General features: G+C 37.8%; 1 protein-coding gene across 2 annotated transcripts in view; it reads right to left on the reverse strand.

Annotated features, from left to right (window-relative positions):
- RNF115 (ring finger protein 115) overlaps positions 1-23,526 on the reverse strand; it is a 72,017-nt gene that overhangs the window by 41,045 nt on the left and 7,446 nt on the right. The window contains exons 2-4 of one of the 2 annotated variants that reach the window (XM_059138569.1): positions 8,883-8,941; positions 7,945-7,996; positions 5,181-5,238 (exon numbers count right to left, since the gene is read on the reverse strand). In XM_059138569.1, the coding sequence (XP_058994552.1) occupies positions 5,181-5,238; positions 7,945-7,996; positions 8,883-8,892 (120 nt within the window). In that variant the 5' untranslated portion in view covers positions 8,893-8,941. The remainder of the gene's footprint in view (positions 1-5,180; positions 5,239-7,944; positions 7,997-8,882; positions 8,942-23,526) is intronic. The other variant, XM_059138568.1, reaches the window with a different exon arrangement.

A 23,526-nucleotide genomic window follows, 5' to 3' on the forward strand; every position in this document is an offset into this window, starting at 1 on the left:
GTTACCATTAAGTTTGTGGTCTCTGCTAATCTGTGGTCATTGGTATGAATTGAGTATGCACTCAATTATGCAAAGAGTTATTTTTTTCAACAACTGCAAAAAGCTCAGGAGTTTTACTTGACATCTCCAAACTGACTGGATGTAAAGCAGGTAACATGAAATGAGCTCTTCACACTAAAAAATGAGACACATCAAAGATTTGGTTGAATTAATCCAAACTTTAAGATTCAATCCAAGTTGCAACAGCTCGAAGAACCCAAACTCTACTGGCATCTGGCTGAGACTGAGAATAACAAACAGGTAAAAGAATGGTTAACCCAGGGAAAGATGGTTTAAAATCTTTAACTTCTTTTTACTAGATTGACTCATGTAAAATTGCCATTTTGGTGGGGGTGCCTGGGTGGCTCAGTTGGTTCAGTGTCCGACTCTTGATTTAGGCTCAGGTCATGATCTCAGGGTTGTTGAGATCATGTCCCACGTCAGACCATGTGCTCAGTGGCAAGTCTGCTGGAGATTTTCTCTCTCTCCTTCTGCTCCTCTCTGTGCTCCCTCATGCGAGCACATGCTCTCTCTAAAATTAATAAATCTTTTTTAAAAACATAATAAAATAAAATTGCCATTTCTGGAGGTCAAAAATAGTAGAATATTAACAACTTTATTTAGTTCAACATAATTTACTTAATGTTTTTTTATTATTTCAGAGCCTTCTCCACAGGTCCCAGAAGCACACACAAAAGAGCAGAGTCTTTCTTCATGAAGGTAAAGGCAAAATTGCTATCACATATTATTGATCTCCCCAAGATGGCACAGTCACTACTCCCATACTCCTGCTAACTTCAGGGTTAAGTCACTAAACCCAGAGTGAAGAGGGAAGAATCAGATCTCTCATTTCCATCGCTGACCTCTTCAATCATTCCTCATTATTCTTCTCTACCAGAGGAGTAATGTATCTGACTGGTGAGTGGCAAGAGCCTAACATCTGCTGATTCACCATTCATTCATTTCTCCAACGGATGGGGTTCACCTATTAGGAAGCTACACAAATGCAAAAAAAAAAAAAAAAAAAATGGTTCTGAGTATGAATGCCTCCTCTGCAACCTCTAATTCTTAGGTAAGTCATCCTATATAGACTTTGGATGTCCATTTGGCCACAGATCAACCAACCATGTTCTCCAATAGGGAGGAGTAAAACTAAATTTTTGTTTCCATCTGTCTGGCTTCTGTATTTCTCAATGTGTTCTAGATTTAGAGGTGGAGGGAAGAGATACAATCCACAATGAACTATCACACATAACCAGATATGTTTAACATAGGATAACAGTTTAACACAGTACAGGCATGAACCAATATGAACTCATAAATTTTATATTCTTTTAACTACAAGGAGACAAAAAAAGTTTTTTTACATAACCCTAAGTAAATGTTAAAAAGCAGAAATCCAATATAGTATACTCTGTGAATGCCTCTGGAAACAGTTATGAATCATGTAGGTGAAAAATGTAAAATATGCAAAGAAATAAAGCTAAAATAATGAGAATACAGATTTTTCATTTTTAAAAATCTTAATGCTGTTATAGTATCTTTCAGTACCAATGACTCAAGATAAAACCTGAAAGGAAATATGTGGAGAAAAGAAGCTCCTGGAATAGTGGGACTCCAGATGTTTTTAGTATTTTTTTATTGTCATTTTAATGCTACATCATGTACCAAAAGAAATTTTATTTAAATAAATGCAAATCAGACTGAGCAGTCTACCTTCATGTATATACCTGGGAGTTCTGCTTCCAGGAAGCCACCTATCTTATTTTCTGCTAATCAGAGGCAGCAGCCACAGCCACTTTTGCACTGAAGTGATCCATTTTGGTAAGCTGAGACTCTCAGATCAGATGTCTCAATGGCACCAGGTCATGGTCAGAAACTTTCAAGTAGTCAATGAAACCCTCAGGCAGCCATGGGCTCAATTCACCAGGTTACCACCAGGAACCTCAATACAGCAATGCCCTTCCTCCCTAAAAACTGCTAGCAACATTTTTAGATTCATTCTACACTGATCCTCACACAATACTCAGACAAAACTCCCATTTAACTAGCAACCCTCCTCCCACCCTCACTCCAACTTTACCCACTCTATTTCCTGACCCAACAGCCACTTAATAAAAAAATTTAAAAAATCAATACTAACTTTGTTAAAATTTTGCTTGGACTAAGCCTCTTCTAACATACCTAGTATTTTAAGAATTCAGCTATCAGCAAATGCTAATTATAGAAAATAACATCTTTTTTGTACAAGGAACTCTGGCTGAGGAAAACTGAACAAAACTCAGCATAAGCTTTTGCTCAACTTATAAACTAAAATATGGAAAAGGAAAATAACTTTGGTTTCTATTTATAATTTTCTAAGTGTTTCATCCAGGGACATGAGTCTAAAACCTTATAGCTTATGAATATTATTTTGAGATAGTTTTTTTCACCTCATTGTGTATTTGAATTCTGTCTACCATGTAAGGTTCCAATGCTTGATGCCTTCTTTTAACTTCCTCATGAAGGAGTTTTACCTTTTCAACAAAGTTTTGAGAATGGCTAAAATGTATTGAAATTCACTGCATGGCAGGCACATTGGCCTACACACCTAGAATGTCTTACTTCATTTAACCCTCACAAACCTATGAGGTAGATATTATTTTCCCCAATTTACAAAGAAACAGAAGCACAAAGAGATTCTAAGTAATTTTTCCCAGGTTACACAGCCAGTTAAGTGGTGAACCCAGAATTTGAACTCAGGCAATCTTGTTCCAGGCATACTACTGTGTCATTTGACCTCTCTCCTCCTAAACACTTCAGTCTTCCCAGAGGCTGCAGCCTACCAATCTCTCCCTTCTACTGTACTTGTTATATACCTCCCACAATAAGCTTATCACACTCTCTGTATACTCTTTGTTATTTTCCCATTTGCTTCATGTGTTTGCACTTGTTCCCCAATGAAATTTTAAGTTCCTTGCAGGCAAGGTAACCATGACATTTGCTTCTTGTCCCTACTGCTAGGAGAATGCTGTGTATAAAACATTTAGCTAAGAAGCTGACAGATTTAAATCCCTGGCAACTTCTATATCATAAAGACAGATTTTTTTCTATTTTTTAAATGCAAAATATAATTAGAAAAGGAAAAAACTGACATACTCAGGCATGATAACAAGGGATCTCTACAGAGGGAAAACTGGGCATAAACATGCCCTTGCTATAAACCCTAAGGGACATGAAGCCACAGGCTATGATTTAGCAAAATTACTTTTAACACCTGAAGGATAGCTCATGCCATCAGTGACAGATTTAGCATTACTAAAGTTAGGAAAATGACTACCTATATTTATTTTTCTTCTTAATGCATCTCCCCTGGTGAGTCATATCTATAAAACTGACAGACCAATGTTTTTCCATTTCCTAAGAGAACTAACATTTAAAGAAAATCAGATAAAGTTTCTTCAGCATATATATAATTAGTAAGTGACAATCTATGTTATTGGAAATAACACACACAGGGAAATACATAATAAAATTAAAAAGGCTTCCAGGCCTGGCAAGAATAAACTTTAAATAATGTTTTTCAATCTATCAAAATGAGAAAATAAAAATAGTAGTTCAAAGACACAAAATGTCTTGCAACGCACACTTTAACCAGCCCATGTTAGGCATTTCAGATTTAACCAAAAAACTTAAAACTGGATGTTAAGAACTACAAAGACCATAAGTAAAAGGAAGTACCTTTAGTAAAACAGAAATTTTACTCAAACATTTTGTCAAGATTCTTGACTATAATTCTTTTTTTTTTTTAAGATTTTATTTATTTATCAGAGAGAGAGGGGGAGAGAGCGAGCACAGGCAGACAGAATGGCAGGCAGAGGCAGAGGGAGAAGCAGGCTCCCTGCCGAGCAAGGAGCCCGATGCGGGACTCGATCCCAGGACACTGGGATCATGACCTGAGCCGAAGGCAGCTGCTTAACCAACTGAGCCACCCAGGTGTCCCTTGACTATAATTCTAACAACATAAAAATCTGCGGGAATACAGGTCTTGAGATAATTTCAGAGGATGAAGGAGAGGAGCTTAGGGTTTTATGGGCTGCTTCTTGAACACCAATTGTCCAATGTACTGCTAACTGTTTTACTTTACAAACAAATAAATAAATACAAAAAATTCTGCCAGGCTTCTAGGCAACTGAGATATCTTTGGAAAAGGCTAATGTGATCCCAAAACACACACATAGAAACATCATGATTATGGGATTTAATTTTTTGTTCTTTTGGCATCTGTTAGCTTTCTAAAGCCAACCAAGTTGTCTGGCAATAGAAGCAAAACAAACCAGTGTTTCTCATAGGATGAGATAGATGGTCTGTCTTTTACAGGGTATAGTCTCTAAATGATTAAAAATAGAGCATTTAATGCCATTTACTTGTACACTTAAAAATGGTTAAAATAATTCCCCAAAAAACTAAGCAAGAGATTTTAAGTTAATGAATAAAATGAAAAACAAAACTACTCTCAATTTAATGTAAAACAGTATTCCAAGATGGAAACTAATGCCTCATTTTCAAATCATAGTTAAGATTTTTTTCCCAAAACTATGGATGCTACGTTATGTATATAATTGGAAATTAATTATAGGTCCCACCTTGAGATCTGGAAGGCAAGTAAATACCATATACTTAATCTGGCCCCCAATTCCAATCATACCAAACCACCATGTTTATTAGAGGCCATCTCTAAAAACCAGTACCTCTGTGTAAAGCTGAATGGTGACTTCAATTACAACTCATTCTGGCCTGCTATTTCCTTGGCTGCCACATCACCAAAGCAGAGTTTATAGCACTGTTATTTCACAAACACCACAAGGTTTTTTTTTCCTTTCACACCATATACACAGTTAAGGAAGTAGAAAACAATTGGAAACAACACCAGGTTTAAAACAGCACAGATCAAGAAGGTTCCTCTCTTTGTCAAAGGTTTACCAAAAGTAACATGTCAAAGGCCCAACTACTAAAAACACAAATCTTTCTAAGAGCTACTCTTGCCCACACTTTTCTTATACTTTCTGATGTTCTGCTGCACTTGCGGCAGGTGGAACTCTGTCATGGTTTAAACATCCACCCACTATCTACAGAATCCCTACAGCCAAAGGAAAACTTACCTCTGCAAAATGTGTTGATGTGCTACTGTCTATCCGGCTGCCACCACCACCTAAAAAACTGAAGAGAAAAAGAAATGAGTACTGATTCTATTCCTAGGAACAAGCTTCATTCCCAGAAGCTAAATATAGAATAGTACAATGAGAACAAAGCCCAATAAGGAAAAATAACTCATCCCAATGTGACACCTACGAAGGAAATTATGAAGAACTGGCATGTGGATTAATCTACAAAAGATATTATAACAAACCACAAAATCAAGTATAAATTAAGTGAAAAATTAGAAAGAGGGGCCACCACAGAGTAGGAAGAAGGAACCACAGCCAGCAATGCAATTCAAATTTGACCTAGCAAGAGAAAAAAAACATTTATTCTCAAGGAGGCAAAGGAATAAAACAAGATTCTCAAAATAACGTTTTGCTAAAAAAAAATCATTCAACCACCAGATGAACATAACATTTGAGCCTACTTGGGAATGATTAAATACAGTGCTACAAGGGGCCTGGTACTATACTTAGCACATTATAAAAGATCTCAATAAATATTTTTTCTTCTTTTAATAGTTTATACTATTCTTTGATTATCCTACCCATCCTTCAGGGCTCATCTCAAATGCTACCTCCTCCATTAAGTCTTTTCTGAACTCACCGACCAAATGAGGATCCAAAGCCCTCTGCACTCTGACTCTGACTATAAATTCTACCTTATTAATATCTAGAATTTATCTCATCCCCTTCTAACCCTTTCCCTCCTTTCATAAATATAAATTCACGGTGCCTGGTGACTCAGTTGGTTTAGTGGCTGCCTTCAGCTCAGGTCATGATCCCAGGGTCCTGGGATGGAGTCCCACATGGGGGGGGTGTCCCTGCTCAGTGGGGCGTCTGCTTCTCCCCCTCCCTCTGCCCCTCCCCCCTGCTCATTCCCTCCCTCTCTCTCTCAAATAAACAAAACCTTAAAAAGCATATGTATACATATAAATTCAGAGGATCAAGAATGTGTTCATACCACAAATACATGTAAAGTGTTTACTGTGTGTAAAACATTATACAGAGCATTCATCATTTTTGAAAAACCCTGCAACGTCATACTCTACATTGGTAACTTGAAAATAAAATTGCTGAATGTGAAAACAGGGGCGCTTGGCTGACTCAGCTGGTACAGCATGTGACTCGATCTCAGGGTTGTAAGTTCAAGCCCCACACTGGGTGGAGAGATTACTTAAAAAAAAAAAATGTGTAAACAATAAAATAACTACTCCTGAAGACTGGGGAGAAATATTAGATCCCATTGTCCCCATGAAATCTGCAAAAAAAAAAAAAAAAAAAAAAAAGGAGAGGAAAAATGGCTAATATTTTGTGGAGAAAGGAATGGAAAAAATCACAAGAACTACCAGGTATCACTTTTACTTCAAGACACACGCCTATGAACATGTACACATAGTCACTCCAAATACAAGTCTACAAACTACTGCAGATAGCTTTCATTTTCAGAACACCAACTGCACTCAGCTCAATGAGGAAACAAACACAGTTTGGTTAGTCTGAAACCAAAAGTGAAAAAGCAAAGCTAATGCCATTTTCTATGTAGTCATGCTCAGGCCTTATTCACTAATTAGAAACCATTTAACACTTGCATTTGTTTCAGAAGTTAAAAACACTTCAAATGTAGAATAAGCCCAGAAGTACTGGTACATTTATGCTAAATTAGTAAATAATTCAACTACCACTGTATACCCATTTTATTGCTCAAGCCTACTATATTGTTTCAGGGATTCAAATATCCCTGGTAATTAAAGCTATGAACTTTATCTTTTACAGTTCTGCTCCCCCTGAAACTTCCTCAGCATTCCCTTTCCTTAAAATTCCTCCATATTTTAAGAGTAACAAGGCTAATCATAGAGAAGGGATAATAAAACAACCACATGTTCTGAGAGATGTTACAAAGCTTAAGAAAACTTACAAGATGCCCCTATGATCAATGTCCAGTAACATATGGAGCCCACTACCCAATATTTATACGTAAGGACCTCCTATTGTTCATTTTTACCATCTACTACTTACCACTGTAATTGCTAAGTATTCAAAAATCAGCCAATGTTTATGAACTTAATATAAAGGGAATACCATGCTACCTCTAAGAAACTGATTCTAAGAAAAAGATTTCTTCAACCATTTAGAACACCAACCTTTCAAAAGACATATAATCTGTACAATTGAGTATTTGCTACTAATGGCACCTGTAGGTGGACAACCTTTGGCCTACAAAGGCACAAATAAAAGAATTAAATCAAGTGAAAGCAGGATCCATAAAATTCATAGTTCCCTTCTAAAAAAATGACTCATCCTACAGCTAATCACTATCTGCATTTATAACCATACTTCATACACAAGGCTAAAGAAACCAGGATTACTACTTAAAAACTTAGAACAAAAAAGTAAGCCCATCAATTGCCTCCCAATAACCAATATGCTCTTTATTCAATACATGCAGAGCGTAAGTGTTTGCAGTAAGTATTTGATGCCATTATAAAAGCACAAATAAAAAGCTGCCCCAAGTTAGCATGCTATTCTCACAAAATTGCTCATTTTGCTGTCATGCTAATCTTACAGGTTTAAAGCTGGTATTGTGTTATTCAAAAACCAAGATTATTAGATCACCATGTAAGTGTACCAAACCTGATCCCATGCCATATAATGCCCCAGAAGCTCCAGTTCATTTATATATATAATCACCACTCATTAATAAAGTTAAACTAATAGTACATACTGTAAAATGTGTGGTTTTTCCTGGTTGTGGAAGGGCCCTTCAACTTTGGAGTCTGCCAATAGCAACAGCAAAGGAATTATTTACTGCCATTAAAATCTCCAAAGTCACTCCAAGATTAAAAGAAGCTTCAGATTACAGGTTCTTTTCATCCAGTCAGTATTTCATCAATTGTCCAACCAAATTATCTAACCAACAGCCATAAAAGAACAAATGTGCCATTATGTTTAGCCATAAAAGGCCATCCTACCAACGCTATTCTACTTTTTATTAAGTTTTTATAGTTTTATCCATATTAACCAAAAAGTAATATAAAATACTGTCACTTTCAGGAACACTTCCCCTTTTATAAGGTTTATATCTCTAGAAAGACCAATAAGAGCTGATTTCAAGCATTATGAACCAAATTAATATTACAGCTATAAAATGGCGTAAGTCTGACTGCAATAATTTTAGTAAGATGAAGGATCCAAAGGCTTTCCTCAAAAGAGAGTAATAACTCGGTTTCCCTGACTAGACCAGCCTGCTTACCTTCTTAGATATCTTTGTCAGAAGTCAGTCCCAAGCTGACCGAAGAGGTTTAACAGCCATTTACCTTTAGGCAACAGAGTGGTCACTGAAACCACCCAATAATCTAAAAAGACACCAAAGACTCAGAAAACAAATGCAAACTTACCAGATTTCCTCTGATATGGATATAGAGATTTCAAAGGAATGCCACACACAATCAGAAGCAGAGGATCTCACCATACCCACTATCACATCACATCCCAAATTCTTCCATTTTTATTACCCTTCCCTCTTCTTCCCTCCCTCCGTTCCTTCCACTTAGCAGAGAACATAAGTTATAGAACAATTTTCCTTTTATTCATTCAGTCAATGGTGACAGAAAACAATTTTGATAACAAAATGCCTGATTTATTCACGAGCTTATACAATACCTGGAATCATCTGTCACTTCTTCAATAAAGCCTGATTCACATCTGGGACAAATATATTCCTATAAAAGAGAGAAAGAAAGAAACAGGAATCTTTCATTAGAAAGCTAAGCATGTAGTTTCAGAGTAATGTGCAGTATACAAGCTGATGCGATGAAATGTTACATGTACTTGCTGACTCCAAGGACGGTTTTTTGATCACACTCTGGCAAATAAAGAATTCGATAAGAAGTTTGCAGAATAGCTTCATAAGAGGTTCCCTCTGAGAGCTCCCACTGAAAGGGAGAATGTCAGATTTTTGTTTTTTAATTTGGGTTGATTTTTTAAAAAACTGGGATAAATTCATGATCTAATTTTCTCTTCAAATCTAATGAAAAACCTCCACTAGTTATCAGAGCAGTATTAAGATTATAAAACTGGGGGCACCTGGGTGGCTCAGTGGGTTAAGGCCTCTGCCTTTGGCTTGGGTCATGATCCCATGATCCTGGGACCCAGCCCCGAATCGGGCTCTCTGCTCAGCAGGGAACCTGCTTCCCCGCCTCTCTCTGCCTACCTCTCTGCCTGCTTGTGATCTCAGTCAAGTAAATAAATAAATAAAATCTTTGGCAGGGGGGGATTATAAAATTGATGGGTACAAAAACTGCTATTTGATATTATACACGTGTAAAAGACACAAACTGAAGCACGACATAAATCAAGTGGTAAACTAGGAATTAACAATGAAGTTTTCAGTATTTCTTATCTATTTTCTGACTACCAATGGCTCTAAATAAAACTTAACATTCTCAGGTATTTAACAGAAATGTTAATTCAAATAACTAGAACAATTCCAAATCAGCTTCTACTTCCTTCAGTACCAAGAATCTTATCAAGCGTTAGTACTGATAAGAAAGAATACACTTTGAGGACACTTGGGTGACTCAGGCGGTTAAGAGTCTGCCATCGAGTCGGGTCAGAATCCCAGGGTCCTGGGATCGAGGTTGGTCTCCTGGCTCCCCTCAATGGGGATTCTGCTTCTCCTTCTGACCCACCCCCAACTCATGCACAGGCTCGCTCTCTCTCAAATAAATAAAAAATTTTTTAAAAAAGAAAAAAAAAGAAAGAATACACTTTAAGGGTGCCTGGGTGGCTCAGTCAGTTAAGCATCTGACTCTTGATTTCAGCTCAAGTCATGATCTCAGGCTGGTGAGATCAAGCCCCCAGTCAGGCTCCACACTCCGCATGGAGTCTGCTCGAGTTTCTCTCCCTCTGCCCTCCCCCATCTCACATACTCTTTCATCCAAATAAGCAAATCTTATTTAAAAAAAAGAATACACTTTAGAGACTGCCTTGTCATACATTTTTTTTTAACCATCCTAAAGTATTTCTTTCCTTTATCATCCACTTACCATACTTCTAAAACTATTTTTAACTACCTATTAAAATAGACTGGGAAAGACATTTTCAACTATTTTCTTGCTCCCTGTAAACCCTATATAAACTTTGTCTTACCAGAAAGTGATGTAAGCCACATTTGGCTAGTCAAAGACAATCAGAATAGTTACTCAAATATTCAAATGCTTTCTTAAAAGAGATAAAAAGAGGGGCGCCTGGGTGGCACAGTCAGTTAAGCATCTTACTCTTGGTCTCCGCTTAACCTGTGACCTCAGGATCTTGGGATCAAGCCCCACATCAGGGTCTGAGCTCAGCTGGGAGCCTGCTTATTAAGATTCTCTCTCCTGGGGGTGCCGCGTGGCTCAGTTGGTTGAGCACCTGTCTTTGGCTCAGGTTATGATCCCAGGGTCCTAGGACTGAGCACCGAGTCAAGCTCCCTGCTCAGTGGAAAGTCTGCTTCTCCCTTCTCCTTCTGCCCCTCCCCACCATTCATGCTCTCTTACTCTCTCTCGCCCTTGCTCTATCTCAAATAAAATCTTTAAACAATAAAGTTTCTTTAAAAAAAAAAAATTCTCCTTCTCCTCCTGCTCTCTCTCTTGCTCTCTAAAAAAGGAAATAAATACTGTTTTAAAAAAGAAAACCGGGGCGCCTGGGTGGCTCAGTGGGTTGAAGCCTCTGCCTTCGGCTCAGGTCATGGTCCCAGGGTCCTGGGATCAAGCCCCACATAGGACTCTTTGCTCCAAGGAGAGCCTGCTTCCTCCTCTCTCTCCCTGCCTGCCTCTCTGACTACTTGAGATCTCTGTCAAATAAATAAATAAAATCTTTTTAAAAATTTTTTAAATTAAAAAATAAATAAATAAAAAGAAAACCAAAGGGATATAAAAAGACCAATCCTTTCCAACAAGATTTGTTTGGTGAGGATACAGTCAATCCAAGAAACATTAAAATTTAATAAAATAATTGCTATAATTAATGCACACTTGGAATATAAGGAAAGGCCAGGCAAGGCTTTCTCTGAAACAGTGACTTAAATTATTAGTCTTTTGCTCCACGAGAAAGGAAATTATGGGCTAAGGATTAACACAACAGACTCTAACAGGCACAGAGGTTGAAGGGGAGTGGTCTGAATGTCAATAGGTAGGCAGGGACCACATTGTGGAAAACCTCAGATATACCATGAGCTTTAACCTATGCATCAGAAGCTCTCAAGTTTTTTTGCTCTGCTATACACAGGAAGGCTGAGAAACACTCAAAACAGGCACACTGTACACTTCAGAAATAAAATAATCTGGAGACCATATAAATCCCTGAGCCCCTCCCCCTACTCCTTCATCCGCCACCCTCCAAGCTATCAGTAACTCCATCCCTTTCTCTCCCACTAAGAAAGTTTATCTGAATACAAATGAGATTGATTTTAGAAGGCTAACCCTAAACCTATTCTAATGTCAAATGTTAAAAAGAAAAAGGGAATCAATTACAAAGTGTTGTAATTTGTCACAATCATAGGTCTGGGCCCTATGATTTCCTTCCTCTCCCTCTCGCTCATTCCCACTGTTTTAAATACCCCCTATACAGGAACATCTCCCAAACATGTATCTCCAACCCAGACCAGGTTTCTCAGTGCTCTTTCTCTCTCTTCCTTACACATACACACATACTCTGTCTCTAAAGATGTGGCATACATACCAGCTTGCTCATACTGGAAACCTGGGAGTCTATCTCCCCTATCTTCCAACAACTAATGATCAAATCTGGCACTCCTAGCTCAAACACATTTCTCAAATCTACTCCTTGCCCACTGCCACACTATCTTAACCTAAGCCAGCAGTGACCCTAGACACTGAAATACCTTCACTCTTAAGTGTCGTCCCACTTCTCTTCTAGCCTCTTCCTTATCTCTTCCACACACTGAAGTCAGAATGATTTTTAAAATATAAAAATGGACCATGTCATTTCCCAGCTTAAAACCTTTCAACTATCTCCCAAAACACCCCGAATAAAATCAAACTCTGAAACATGACCTACAAGGCCCTGATTCAGCAGGTCTCTATTCAACTGGCCCACATCACTTCATGCTACTCTCCCCCACTCAGTATATTACGGTTACAAGGGCCTTCTTTCAGTTTTTCTGCCTCATCAAGCTCATCATGCCTCTAAGCTTCCATATATATTGCTTCTGTAACTGAAACACTATTCCCTAACTTTGTGAACAGCAAGGAATTTCTAATCCTTTAGCCTCCATTTTAATGCCAAGTCATGTCTTTCATCATGGAATCTACAGTGGTTACCTCCTATTCTCTTTTTTTGTAATTGAAGAATACATAAGATATAGTATTGGTTTCAGGTGTACAACATAGTGATTCATTATACATTATGAAATGACCACAGTAAGTGTAGTTATCACCTATCAACATACAAAGTTGTTACCGTATTACTGACTATATTCCCTATGTTGGATTTCATCCCTGTGACTTACTTATTTTATAACTGTAAGATTGCACTTCTTAATCCCTTTCACCTATTTCACCCATCTTCTGATCCCCTATTATTTTCTTCCTCAGCACCTCATTCATCACTTTATAGCACTTATCACAATTTAGATGTTTGTTTTTTTTTTTTAAAAGATTTTATTTACTTATTTGTCAGAGAGAGAGCAAGCACAGGCAGACAGAGTGGAAGGCAGAGTCAGAGGAAGAAGCAGGCTCCCTGCGGAGCAAGGAGCCCGATGTGGGACTCGATCCCAGGACGCCAGGATCATGACCTGAGCCGAAGGCAGCCGCCCAACCAACTGAGCCACCCAGGCATCCCCACAATTTAGATGTTTTTTAATGTCTGTCTCCATTCAGTAAGCTTCAAGTTTCGTAACAGAAGGGTGCAGATCTGTTTTGTTTACCAGTATATGCCTAGGACAGATAGGTTCTCAATATTTACTGACTACATGAACATGAAATTACTTGCCATATACTTCACAAATAAGAGTTAAAGTACCAGAATCTAATATAATCAGAAAACACATAGAATGGAAGTAAAGAAATAAAAGAGCTAAAAACTTTTAAAGATTTTATTTATTTGACAGAAAGAACATAAGCAGGGGGAGAGGTAGAGGGAGAAGCAGACTCCTTGCTGAGCAATGAGCCTAACATAGGGCTCGAACCCAAGAAACTAGGGTCATGACCTGAGGTGAAGGCAGATGCTTAACCAACTGAGCCACCCACATGCCCCAAAGAGCTGAAAACTTAAGAAGTTATGGCTGGATCATAAGATAATAGAGCTTGAGAGGTTTCAGAGGAAGAACTGTTCTGGATGATCATAAAGTCCAAGATATATCAATTGGCATAGGTGGCTAAAATGGAGTAGGGATGAAGATCTTTGGCGTTAAAAGGTTATTTACACTGGGGCGCCTGGGTGGCTCAGTGGGTTAAGCCGCTGCCTTCGGCTCAGGTCATGATCTCAGGGTCCTGGGATCGAGTCCCGCATCGGGCTCTCTGCTCAGCAGGGAGCCTGCTTCCCTCTCTCTCTCTCTGCCTGCCTCTCCGTCTACTTGTGATTTCTCTCTGTCAAATAAATAAATAAAATCTTTAAAAAAAAAAAAAAAAAGATGTATGGTGCAGAAAGAGTAATTTCAAAAGCAGATAATCACTATTGGGAAGACAAAAAAAAAAGACTCTGAAACAAGAAACGCGTTGATTTGGAGTAGAGAAAATGTACAAGTCTTCTCATCATGATCCCAGGCACAGTTCTAGGAACCAGGCTGTCAGCCACAAACAGCTCTTTCAACAGAACAGGACACTTCAGAGGTATAAACCAAATTGCAGAAGTACTATGGATTCCCTCCTATCCCTAGGTACTCCCTCCACAATCAAACCTTCCTAAATAATTCTATTTTGTTTACAAGGAAGAGAACCAAAATTCTTTCCAAATGCTTTGTAAATTATCCTTGATAAAAGTAGCTAATTATAAAACATATAGATTTCTCAGCTGTGGATTTTGTCTACTGAAATCAACATTACAGAACATACAGAGAACTTTTTCAAATTTGTAACCTCATCATTCTCTAATTATCAAAGTAAAAAGAAAAATGCCCTCTTGTTTCTTACATACTTCAATAGTCTGATCTTAGAACAAAGGTCTGTTCTTAGAAAATTATCTCACTTCCATTCTCTTGGAGGACTGAAAATCCCAAAATAACATTCTGAAGTTGCTATAGTTCCAGTTTCTAGATTTTCTTTTTAAAGGCTTGATAGCACTTGACTTAATACTGCCCTTTTTCTTCTCAATTCACACTAGTCCTACTCTTCCTAACTTCCAGCTGCATAGAGGGTGCCACTCCTTCACTCAAAAGACTCAAAAATTGTAACAACTGTTTCAAACTATCTGGAGACATCATGTGGACTTCCGGTAGAGATGAATGAAATATGACTTGCTTAAATTCATAATTATTAAAGCTGGGTTCATGTGGGCTTCTTATCCTAGTCTATTTTTGTTATGTTTAAAGCTTTTCATGATAAAATTTTTTGTTTTAAGTTATATCAGTCTTGGTCTTCTCTTCCTCATATATTCTTTTCATTATACCACACTGATTAAATAAAAATAACTTTGCTTTTAGAGAAAGTAATAGAAACTATAATTTCCTGAGGACAGGATGAAAAAGTTTATGGTGAGGCCCAATAAGGCCTTGGAAAATTCAGCAGCCATTCAGCCCCCTCCCTCTCTCATAAAGGAGCATTATCATAATAAACACACAATCCAAGGTCTGAAACCTTCAATCTTACAGACTCAGAAATCTAAGTTAGCAGACCAAGAGAAGATCTGTCCTAAAAATTAAAAAAAGACTCATATAGGGGTGCCTGGGTGGTTCAATGGGTTAAGTCTCTGCCTTCGGCTCATGACCTCACGGTCCTGGGATAGACCCCACAAGGGGCTCTCTGCTCAGTGGGAAGCCTGCTTCCCCACCCCCCACGCCCCCAACCCCCACTCCCCACCTCCGCCTCTGCCTGCCTCTCTGCCTACTTGTGATCTGTCAAATAAGCAAATAAAATCTTTAAAAAAAGAAAGAAAAAGATTCACATAAAAACCAAATTCAGAGGCCATGTATATAAAACCCAAAATGCCATTTTACTTTACAACAGCCTAAGATACCCATCCCCACCATGAATACAAACCAGATCCTCAAAAATCAAGGACCTGGGTTTCCTCTTCCCATCGGCAGTACCAGAAGAGGATGATGTTTGCCTCTGACTTTTTTTTTCTACTCTTTTCCTGTTCACCAACAATTCCCACACCTTCTTCTAAGAGACATACTGCTTCTTCTGACAAAATATAATAAAATTACTAAGCTATGTTTTCTTAGTTACAAACACAGTTTAGTTTTACCCTATACTGATATTACAACCAGACTGGATTTTAAGTACTTATCTCAAGTCACTTCTAAAGATGGCTACTTTACATTTTAATTTCCGTAATTTTTTTCCAGGAGTGATCTTAACCTTAACTGGGGAATGTCCATGAATTAAGGTAAATTTGTAAAAGGATCAAACAGGGGATGCCTGGGTGGCTCAGTTGGTTAAGCATCTGCCTTCTGCTCAGGTCATGATCCCAGGCTCTTGGGATCCAGTCCTGCCCTGGGATCCTTCCTTGCTCAGCAGGAGCCTGCTTTTCCCTCTGCCTGCCACTCCCCCTGCTTTGTGTGCTGCGCGTGCGCTCTCTCTCTCTCTGTGTCAAATAAATAAATAAATAAATAAATAAATAATCTTTCTAAGAAAAAGTGTGTGGGGGGGGTGCTGTCAAACAGGAAGCAAACATAGTCTTTCTTTGCCTCTATACTCCTCCCACATCCAAATCCTGGCTTTAGAATCATTCATCCTGACATATATACATATATAGACACACACACACACACACAGATATTCAGATACAAAGTTTTGAATTTTAAGCATAAGGTGCTTGTGTTAGAAGAGAAGAGGAGGGGCAAGCCCTCCCAAGGAGGATAATGATAAGCACCCACATATGTCTGGCACTATGGAAATCTCTCTTCTCTGCTTCAACATTAACACATCAAATCACCACACTAACTACCCCCCCTCAACCAAAATACTGCCAACATACAGTCTACACAGTCACAAAGTCTTATCAAAAAAATTCATTAGGTCATTTGTATCATTTAATCTGTAGAAGAGAAGTATAACAAATCTAGGTTAATTACCCAGAATCATTGGAAATTGGAACCTTATTGTTTGTACCCAACTAAGCTGCTTCCCCTAGGGTCTAAAAGTTTATTGTATAAAACTCTAGTGAAGATACCAGTGGCAAGAACACTTGAATGAACTGCTTCAAATGTTCCACTGCCTATTCCATCTAAAAATACCCATAACCAGAAATATTTTTCACCGTTAATCGTCTGAATCAGGAACAACTCCTTAAGTATAGCCTAGCCCTGATTCTTACCCACTTTGATGAACAGCACAAGAGTACACTTGTAATACTGAAGAGAAAGGGAAACAGTAGTTTTAATGCATTATTTTCTTTTCCTTCTTATACTTCAAGATTAATTATCAAAACATGTGAGGTTTTAGGACAATGAGCTACAAGCCAAGACTTATTTATACTGAGTTCCACTCTGAATTGTGCATACTCTTGAACTTTATGCAAATTTGTTTCAATATTTACTCAGAACATGAAATAGACTAGAAATTATTTCCTAATTCCCACAGCTTTGCTTTTCTTAATGTTCACTATCAGCATCTAAGTAGTTTTTAAAATCTAAAACAGAAGCTTATTTACCCAAAGATACAAATGCAGTGATCCGAAGGGGCATCTTTACCCCAATGTTTATAGCAGCAATGTCCACAATAGCCAACTATGGAAAGAGCCCAGATGTCCATAGACAGAAGAATAAAGATGTGGTGTATTTATACAATGACATACTACTCAGCCACCAAAAAAAATTGAAATCTTGCCATTTCTCAATGATGTAGATGGAAGTAGAGAGTATTATGCTATTGAAATAAGTCAATTAGAGAGAGACAATTATATGATTTCACTCATATGTGGAATATTTTTTTAAGATTTTATCTATTTACCTGACAGAGAGAAAGATCACAAGTAGGCAGAGAGGCAGACAGAGAGAGAGTGGAAAGCAGGCTCCCCGCCAAGCAGAGGGCCCAACTTGGGTCTCGATCCCAGGACCCTTGAGATCATGACCAGAACCAAAGGCAGAGCCCAACCCACTGAGCCACCCAGGTGCCCCTTATATGTGGAATTTAAGAAACAAAACAGAGGATCGTAGGAGAAGGGAGGGAAAAATAAAACGAGACAAAATCAGAGGTGACGGGGCGCCTAGGTGGCTCAGTGGGTTAAAGCCTCTGCCTTCAGCTCAGGTCATGATCCCAGAGTCCTGGGATGGAGCCCCATATCGGGCTCTCTGCTCAGCAGGGAGCCTGCTTCCTCCTCTCTCTCACTCACTCTGTCTGCCTGCCTCTCTGCCTAACTGTGATCTCTGTCAAATAAATAAATAAATCTTAAAAAAAAAAAATCAGAGGTGACAAACCATTACAGACTCTTAAGCAAAGGACACAAATTGAGGGTTGCTGGAGGGGAGGTGCGTGGAGGGATGGGGTAACTGGGTGATGGGCATTAAGAAGGGCACGTGATGTAATAAGCATTGGGTATTATATAAGACTGATGAATCACTGAACTCTACTTCTGAAACTAATTATATGTTATATGTTAATTAACTGAATTTAAATTAAAAAAAAAACACAGAAGCTTATTTTCTGTCTTGTCTGACAGTCAAAAACTAAGATCACAATATTTACTCATATCCTCTTGTTCATAGTCTCTTTGAGTATCATCGGGCAGAACTGTTCAGAAATTCCTAACTGGAAGGATTAGGAACACACACTGTTTTTTTTTTTTTTTTAAATATTTTATTTATTTATTTGACAGAGAGAGAGATCAAAAGTAGGCAGAGAGGCAGGCAGAGAGAGAGAGGGAAGCAGGCTCCCTGCTGTGCAGAGAGCCCGATGCGGGACTCGATCCCATGACCCTGAGATCATGACCTGAGCCGAAGGCAGCGGCTTAACCCACTGAGCCACCCAGGTGCCCCAGGAACACACACTGTTAGAAACACATCACAGCTCTTACACCAGAACTCACCACACCCTGAATTTCCCGCCAGCTCACAGGTGTAGATCAAAGATACTGCTTTTTTCTAGAGACCTTTTCCATAAATCCCCTGATTATTTCTTTTCAAACCAAGGTACACTTCCTCCCTTTTCATAAGCATCAAGTATACCCCAAAACAAAGACAAAAGAACTTGAGTTCTGTCTCTAGTTCCAGCATTACCTTAGTGAAGGTAACAGGTCTTTGTGAAGACCTGTTTCTCCATCTGTAAAACTAGAGCACAAATGCTATCTCCCCCAACTCTCCTTCAGAAAAACAAGAAAGTCTTACTCTTTCATGTGGCCAACTACTCATTCAAAAAGAAGATGAAAGTTTTCAGTTTAAGCATTTTGAACTCCAAAAAATCTTAAGTGATTGTTCCCTTGACTATTAACCAGAAAGAAAACCAGTTCACAAGAAAAAAAAAAAGAAGAAAAAAGAAAAGGAAAAAAAAACAAAACAAAACATCAGGCTACAGTTAGTTTTAGTGTTATACAAGGATACCTATACAATTTAAATACTGTTTGAAGAGCTGTGATTCAGTTCCAGGCCAACAAAACTGCTTTCATTTATGGTCTCATTCCCTAAGAATAGTAACATATACAACCTTCATAATTTTGTCTCTCCATTCCAGGCCATGACTGAACACCAACAATATCAGGGACTCCAAACAGGAGTGTATAATCAATCAACCTTCTTCAGCACATTGTGTAACAAGGCAGAAAATCAGGTCACACAGGACAAAACTTTACTTGATACAAGCTTGATCAGATGAACAAGAAGCCAAATTTTCTAAGAAAAAAACAGACTAAACTACAAAAATTACCAGAGAAAAAGTTAATTTCATACAACACAATATAGCCAGAACAGATTTAGTTATAATGTTCTGTGCTTGCTGCCACTGAAGGCAGCAGGAAGAACGAAAAACCAGTGGCAAAGATATAAAATGGTAAATGATCCAAAAAGTTTGCCTTCAGCTCTGATGCATCCCACTGGTTTGGAGGAAAATTTTTATCTTCTTGCATTCAGCTTAGGCTGACAGAATCTTCTTACATAAACTGACAACATTCATTCTCCCAGAAAACATATTTGAAGCTCTCCATTCCAAACACTGAGGGAAAAGAAAGCATTCTTGGTAGGGAAAGAAAAATAACTTGGGACTAGAAGTCACTGAAATCAGGTACAAAATATATGTTTTAATGAAATCACACTTACGGAAATAAAACAAACTTTTCTGAATATCCTCATATCAGGTACTTCGCCTTGAAAGAAGAACTGAGCAATGTTTCAGAAGAGCCTAAGCAGTGAAAAGTAGTGAATGTGAACTTTAATCAAAACTGGACTGGAAGCACAGAGAAACAAACGAACTGTGTGATATTTAGCAAGTCACACTTCATTAATGAACTAGGACCTGGAACATGAAGTTTTCAATTAACTGTAGATTCTAATAAACTCCTGGAAGCAATTTTGTAGAGCATTTCTTAAACCATGTTTCACAGGATATTAAATCAGTGGTCTGTTAAGAAAAAGAAAAAACAAATCTGGAAAAGGTTGAATTAAACAATATTATTAAGTATGTTGACGGGCACCTGGGTGGCTCCATCAGCTCAGGCGGAGCTCAGGCCATGATCCCAGGGTACTGGGATCAAGCCCCACATCAGGCTCTATTCAGCGGGAAGCCTCCTTCTCCCTCTCCCACTCCCTTTGATTGTGTTCCCTCTATAGCTGTGTCTCTCTCTGTCAAATAAATAAAATCTTTGGAAAAAAAAAAGTATGTTGCTTTACTGAATGATTTTTCAGAACCATTAATATACCATTCTGTATGGTCAAAGGGGAAATGGAAGAATGGAGACAAGATTTAGTATGACGCATTCTACCATGATTCTGAATTCATAGTTAAGTCTCCTGACACAAATTTTTGAGAAATACTGATTTAGCCTGATCTCCAGATTTTTAGATTCCATAAAGCAGTTCAATTTTAAAGCTTTTATTTATTTACGTAATCTCTACACCCAACATGGGGCTCAAACTCATGACCCAAGATCAAGAGTCACATGCTCTATCGACTGAGCCAGCCAGGCACCCCAAAGCAGTTCAATTTTAAAATTTAGAAATTAAGGACACACACAAGACTGTCAACTCTATTTTGCCAAGTAAAAACATTTTTTTAAAAAATCATCAGCTACTATCACCATCATTTCATTTTTAAAAGTATCAGTTTAGGAACACTTGGGTGCCTCAGTCGATTAATTACCTACCGAGGCTCAGGTCATGATCCCAGGTCCTGCCTCAGGCTCCCTGCTCTGCAGGGAGCCTACTTCTCCCTCTGCCTGCCACTCCCCCTGCTTGCACACACACTCTCTGGCTCTCTTGCTCTCTCTCTGACAAATAAATAAATAAAATCTTAAAAAAAAAAAAAAAGTATCAGTTTAAAATCCAAAAGGAATAAAGGCCTTTAGATTACATTACATTAAGTAAAACCCTTTTAAATAAAATAATTTAGCACCATCCTCCTTTCTACCATGTGCCCACAAGAGCAATCTCTGAACCTCTGATGGATACCTCTTCATCTAAATAAAATAGTATAGACATTCCATCAGTGAGGTAAGAGAACTTTACAAATATGATCTAGTTCACTTTCAGGAACTCTCAGGTCAGTAGAGATCACATACAAACTGGCTGACAAAAGCAGTCATTGAGCTTTACAAAGTAAGAGAATAATGAATTAACTGAAGAACTTTAAAAAATAAAAGAAACAAAGATTTTATAAGAAAAGACCTGAAAAAGAAATTATCCCAGGCCAAATTTACCTGTCAAAGAATCCCAAGTCTTCAAAACTTGAGGTTTTACTTTATTCAATCAACATTACCAGCAATAAGAGTATACTGTTTTTTTCATTTAACAAAGGAAAATCTCAGCATTGCTTTATATTATGATGTCCTCAATCCTAACATTTTCAAGATTGTTCATTATCATCAAACAAGATAATATACTTTGTAACTTACAAAGGAGAATCATTTCAGAAGTAAAATCTATATCCCAGTAAGAATAATTCAGTGGGGGAGTCAGGGGGTGGAGAATTCAGTGGGTATCACATGATCTATGTGGAAAACTACAGAACAAAATTCCTTCATACAAAATCCAAAAATACACAAAAGCTCAAATCACTAACCAACAGAGAGGAATAAACACAACTACCTCATTTTACAAACAAGGAAAACTAAGGCCCTTGAAAGACTCAAAAATAGGGCGTCTGGGTGGTTCAGTCATTCTGCCTTCAGTTCAGGTCATGATTCCAGGGTACTGCTCGGTCAGCAGGGAGTCTGCTTGTCTCTCTGCCTCTCCCCCTGCTCATGCTCACGTGTGTAAGTGTGTGCACTCTTTGTCTCAAATAAATAAATCATAAATTTTAAAAGCCAATCAGCTGCTCATATGGAGGACAGGTAACTGGGAAGCTCTTCTACTTATAAACTGTCAGATACACAAACAAAGCTACATTCAAAAAACAAGAGGCTCAACTCTGTCTAGCCCCTACCTAATGATAAGTGGTTCATTAGACCCCTGCTTTGAGCCAAACTTTTATTCAGTGGTCTACAGGTCTGTGCTTTATTTTAGTGTGTTGTATGAACACTAGTACCCCCATGATTTTCAACATGTATAAAACCAGAAAGTGGTATGAAGAAAAGGCCCCCAATTACAATTCCTTCATTCAACAAATGCTTATTGAATGAATACTACACACCAAGCACCATTCTAACCACTGATGAATATGGAAATGGCAATAATAAGAGTGGTAAGGAAGTAAGAAATTTAAAGGTATACAGGAGGAACTGTCTAAAAGAAAAATAAACCAAATCTAAAGGACAAACTCTGAATCTTGGCAACATGTGCTTTACTTACTGCACTAACATAGGAAATAATAAGTAAGAGAAAAGAAGAGTAAACATAAAAGGGGAAAATATTTTCCTGTATACTAGAAGGTATTCTTAATGAGGAAAATACAATCATCTAGGGGACATTCTGGATATCTCTTGAAGTGTTCTAGCTGTCACAGCAATTTAAAAATTTATTGTCCATTTAATGGACAGAGGGAGGAACACACAGAAAACTGCAGCACAAATAAATGTTTCTATTCTCAAACTTCATACGGATAGTTAAGTAGATTTAAAAAACACCTTTTTCAAAGCCTCAGTCCTACCTTCATTTTATAGATAAACACCAAGTCTTTCTGCATAATTTTAGTCTGCACTAAATGTCCAGAAAAACAACTCAGAGTAAAAAAAGGGAAAATTATACTTTATTTGTACCTTTTCTAAGAATTGTTCACCGTTCTGATGGTTTACTTTTCATGGCATGAAAGTTGCAAATACCCTTATAACATCTACTCAGGTAGTTGTTATGTAAATGTTTGGTGCCAGTACCTACCACATTATATATATCTTCCTGTTATGGACAACTGAGTATTTACAGACTGAAATGTGTAACATTTTGTCATGAATAATTTTCTTTTTATTTATTCTTTATCTTACAGCTAATTTTTTTTTAAAAAACTGTATGTGTAGGAAAGTTGTGCTATGTGAATTTCATTAAAAGGAGCATTTCAAAATATTTATTATAAAATGAGGGCACTGGGTCTAATAGGTCTGAGAACCACAAGGCCAGAAGATCAGCATCACTGTAGGATACCTGCAGGTCTCAGTTAATCCAGAAAAAGGCATTAAAGAGCATGTAACTATGGGACTTTTCTCTTTATTTTGACAATATATATTCTAAGCATGGAAAAAAGTAACCATAATGAAACCTCTACTGGAAGATAGTTCTCTGGATTTAAAGTCTGTTCAAATCTAAACAATATCAAAGACAATGACAAAGAGGTAAACAAAGAATACCTTGTCTATAAGAACTTCTCTGTGACACTTGCTGAAACTGTCAAGGAGAGAGATTACCTATCTTAAAACAGATTTTCAAGGAAAACAAAACTAAATGGCCTATTTGGGAAAAGAGGCCGGACAAGCAATTTAACATATAAGAAGTGCTCAGCTAAAAATCATGAGAACCAACTTACTCCTGTTTGATACACATTCACCTTGACACTTCTAAGGAATTTTGACT

This window comes from Mustela lutreola, chromosome 10 (assembly GCF_030435805.1).
Source record: "Mustela lutreola isolate mMusLut2 chromosome 10, mMusLut2.pri, whole genome shotgun sequence".
In the NCBI taxonomy this organism is placed as follows: Eukaryota; Metazoa; Chordata; class Mammalia; order Carnivora; family Mustelidae; genus Mustela; species Mustela lutreola.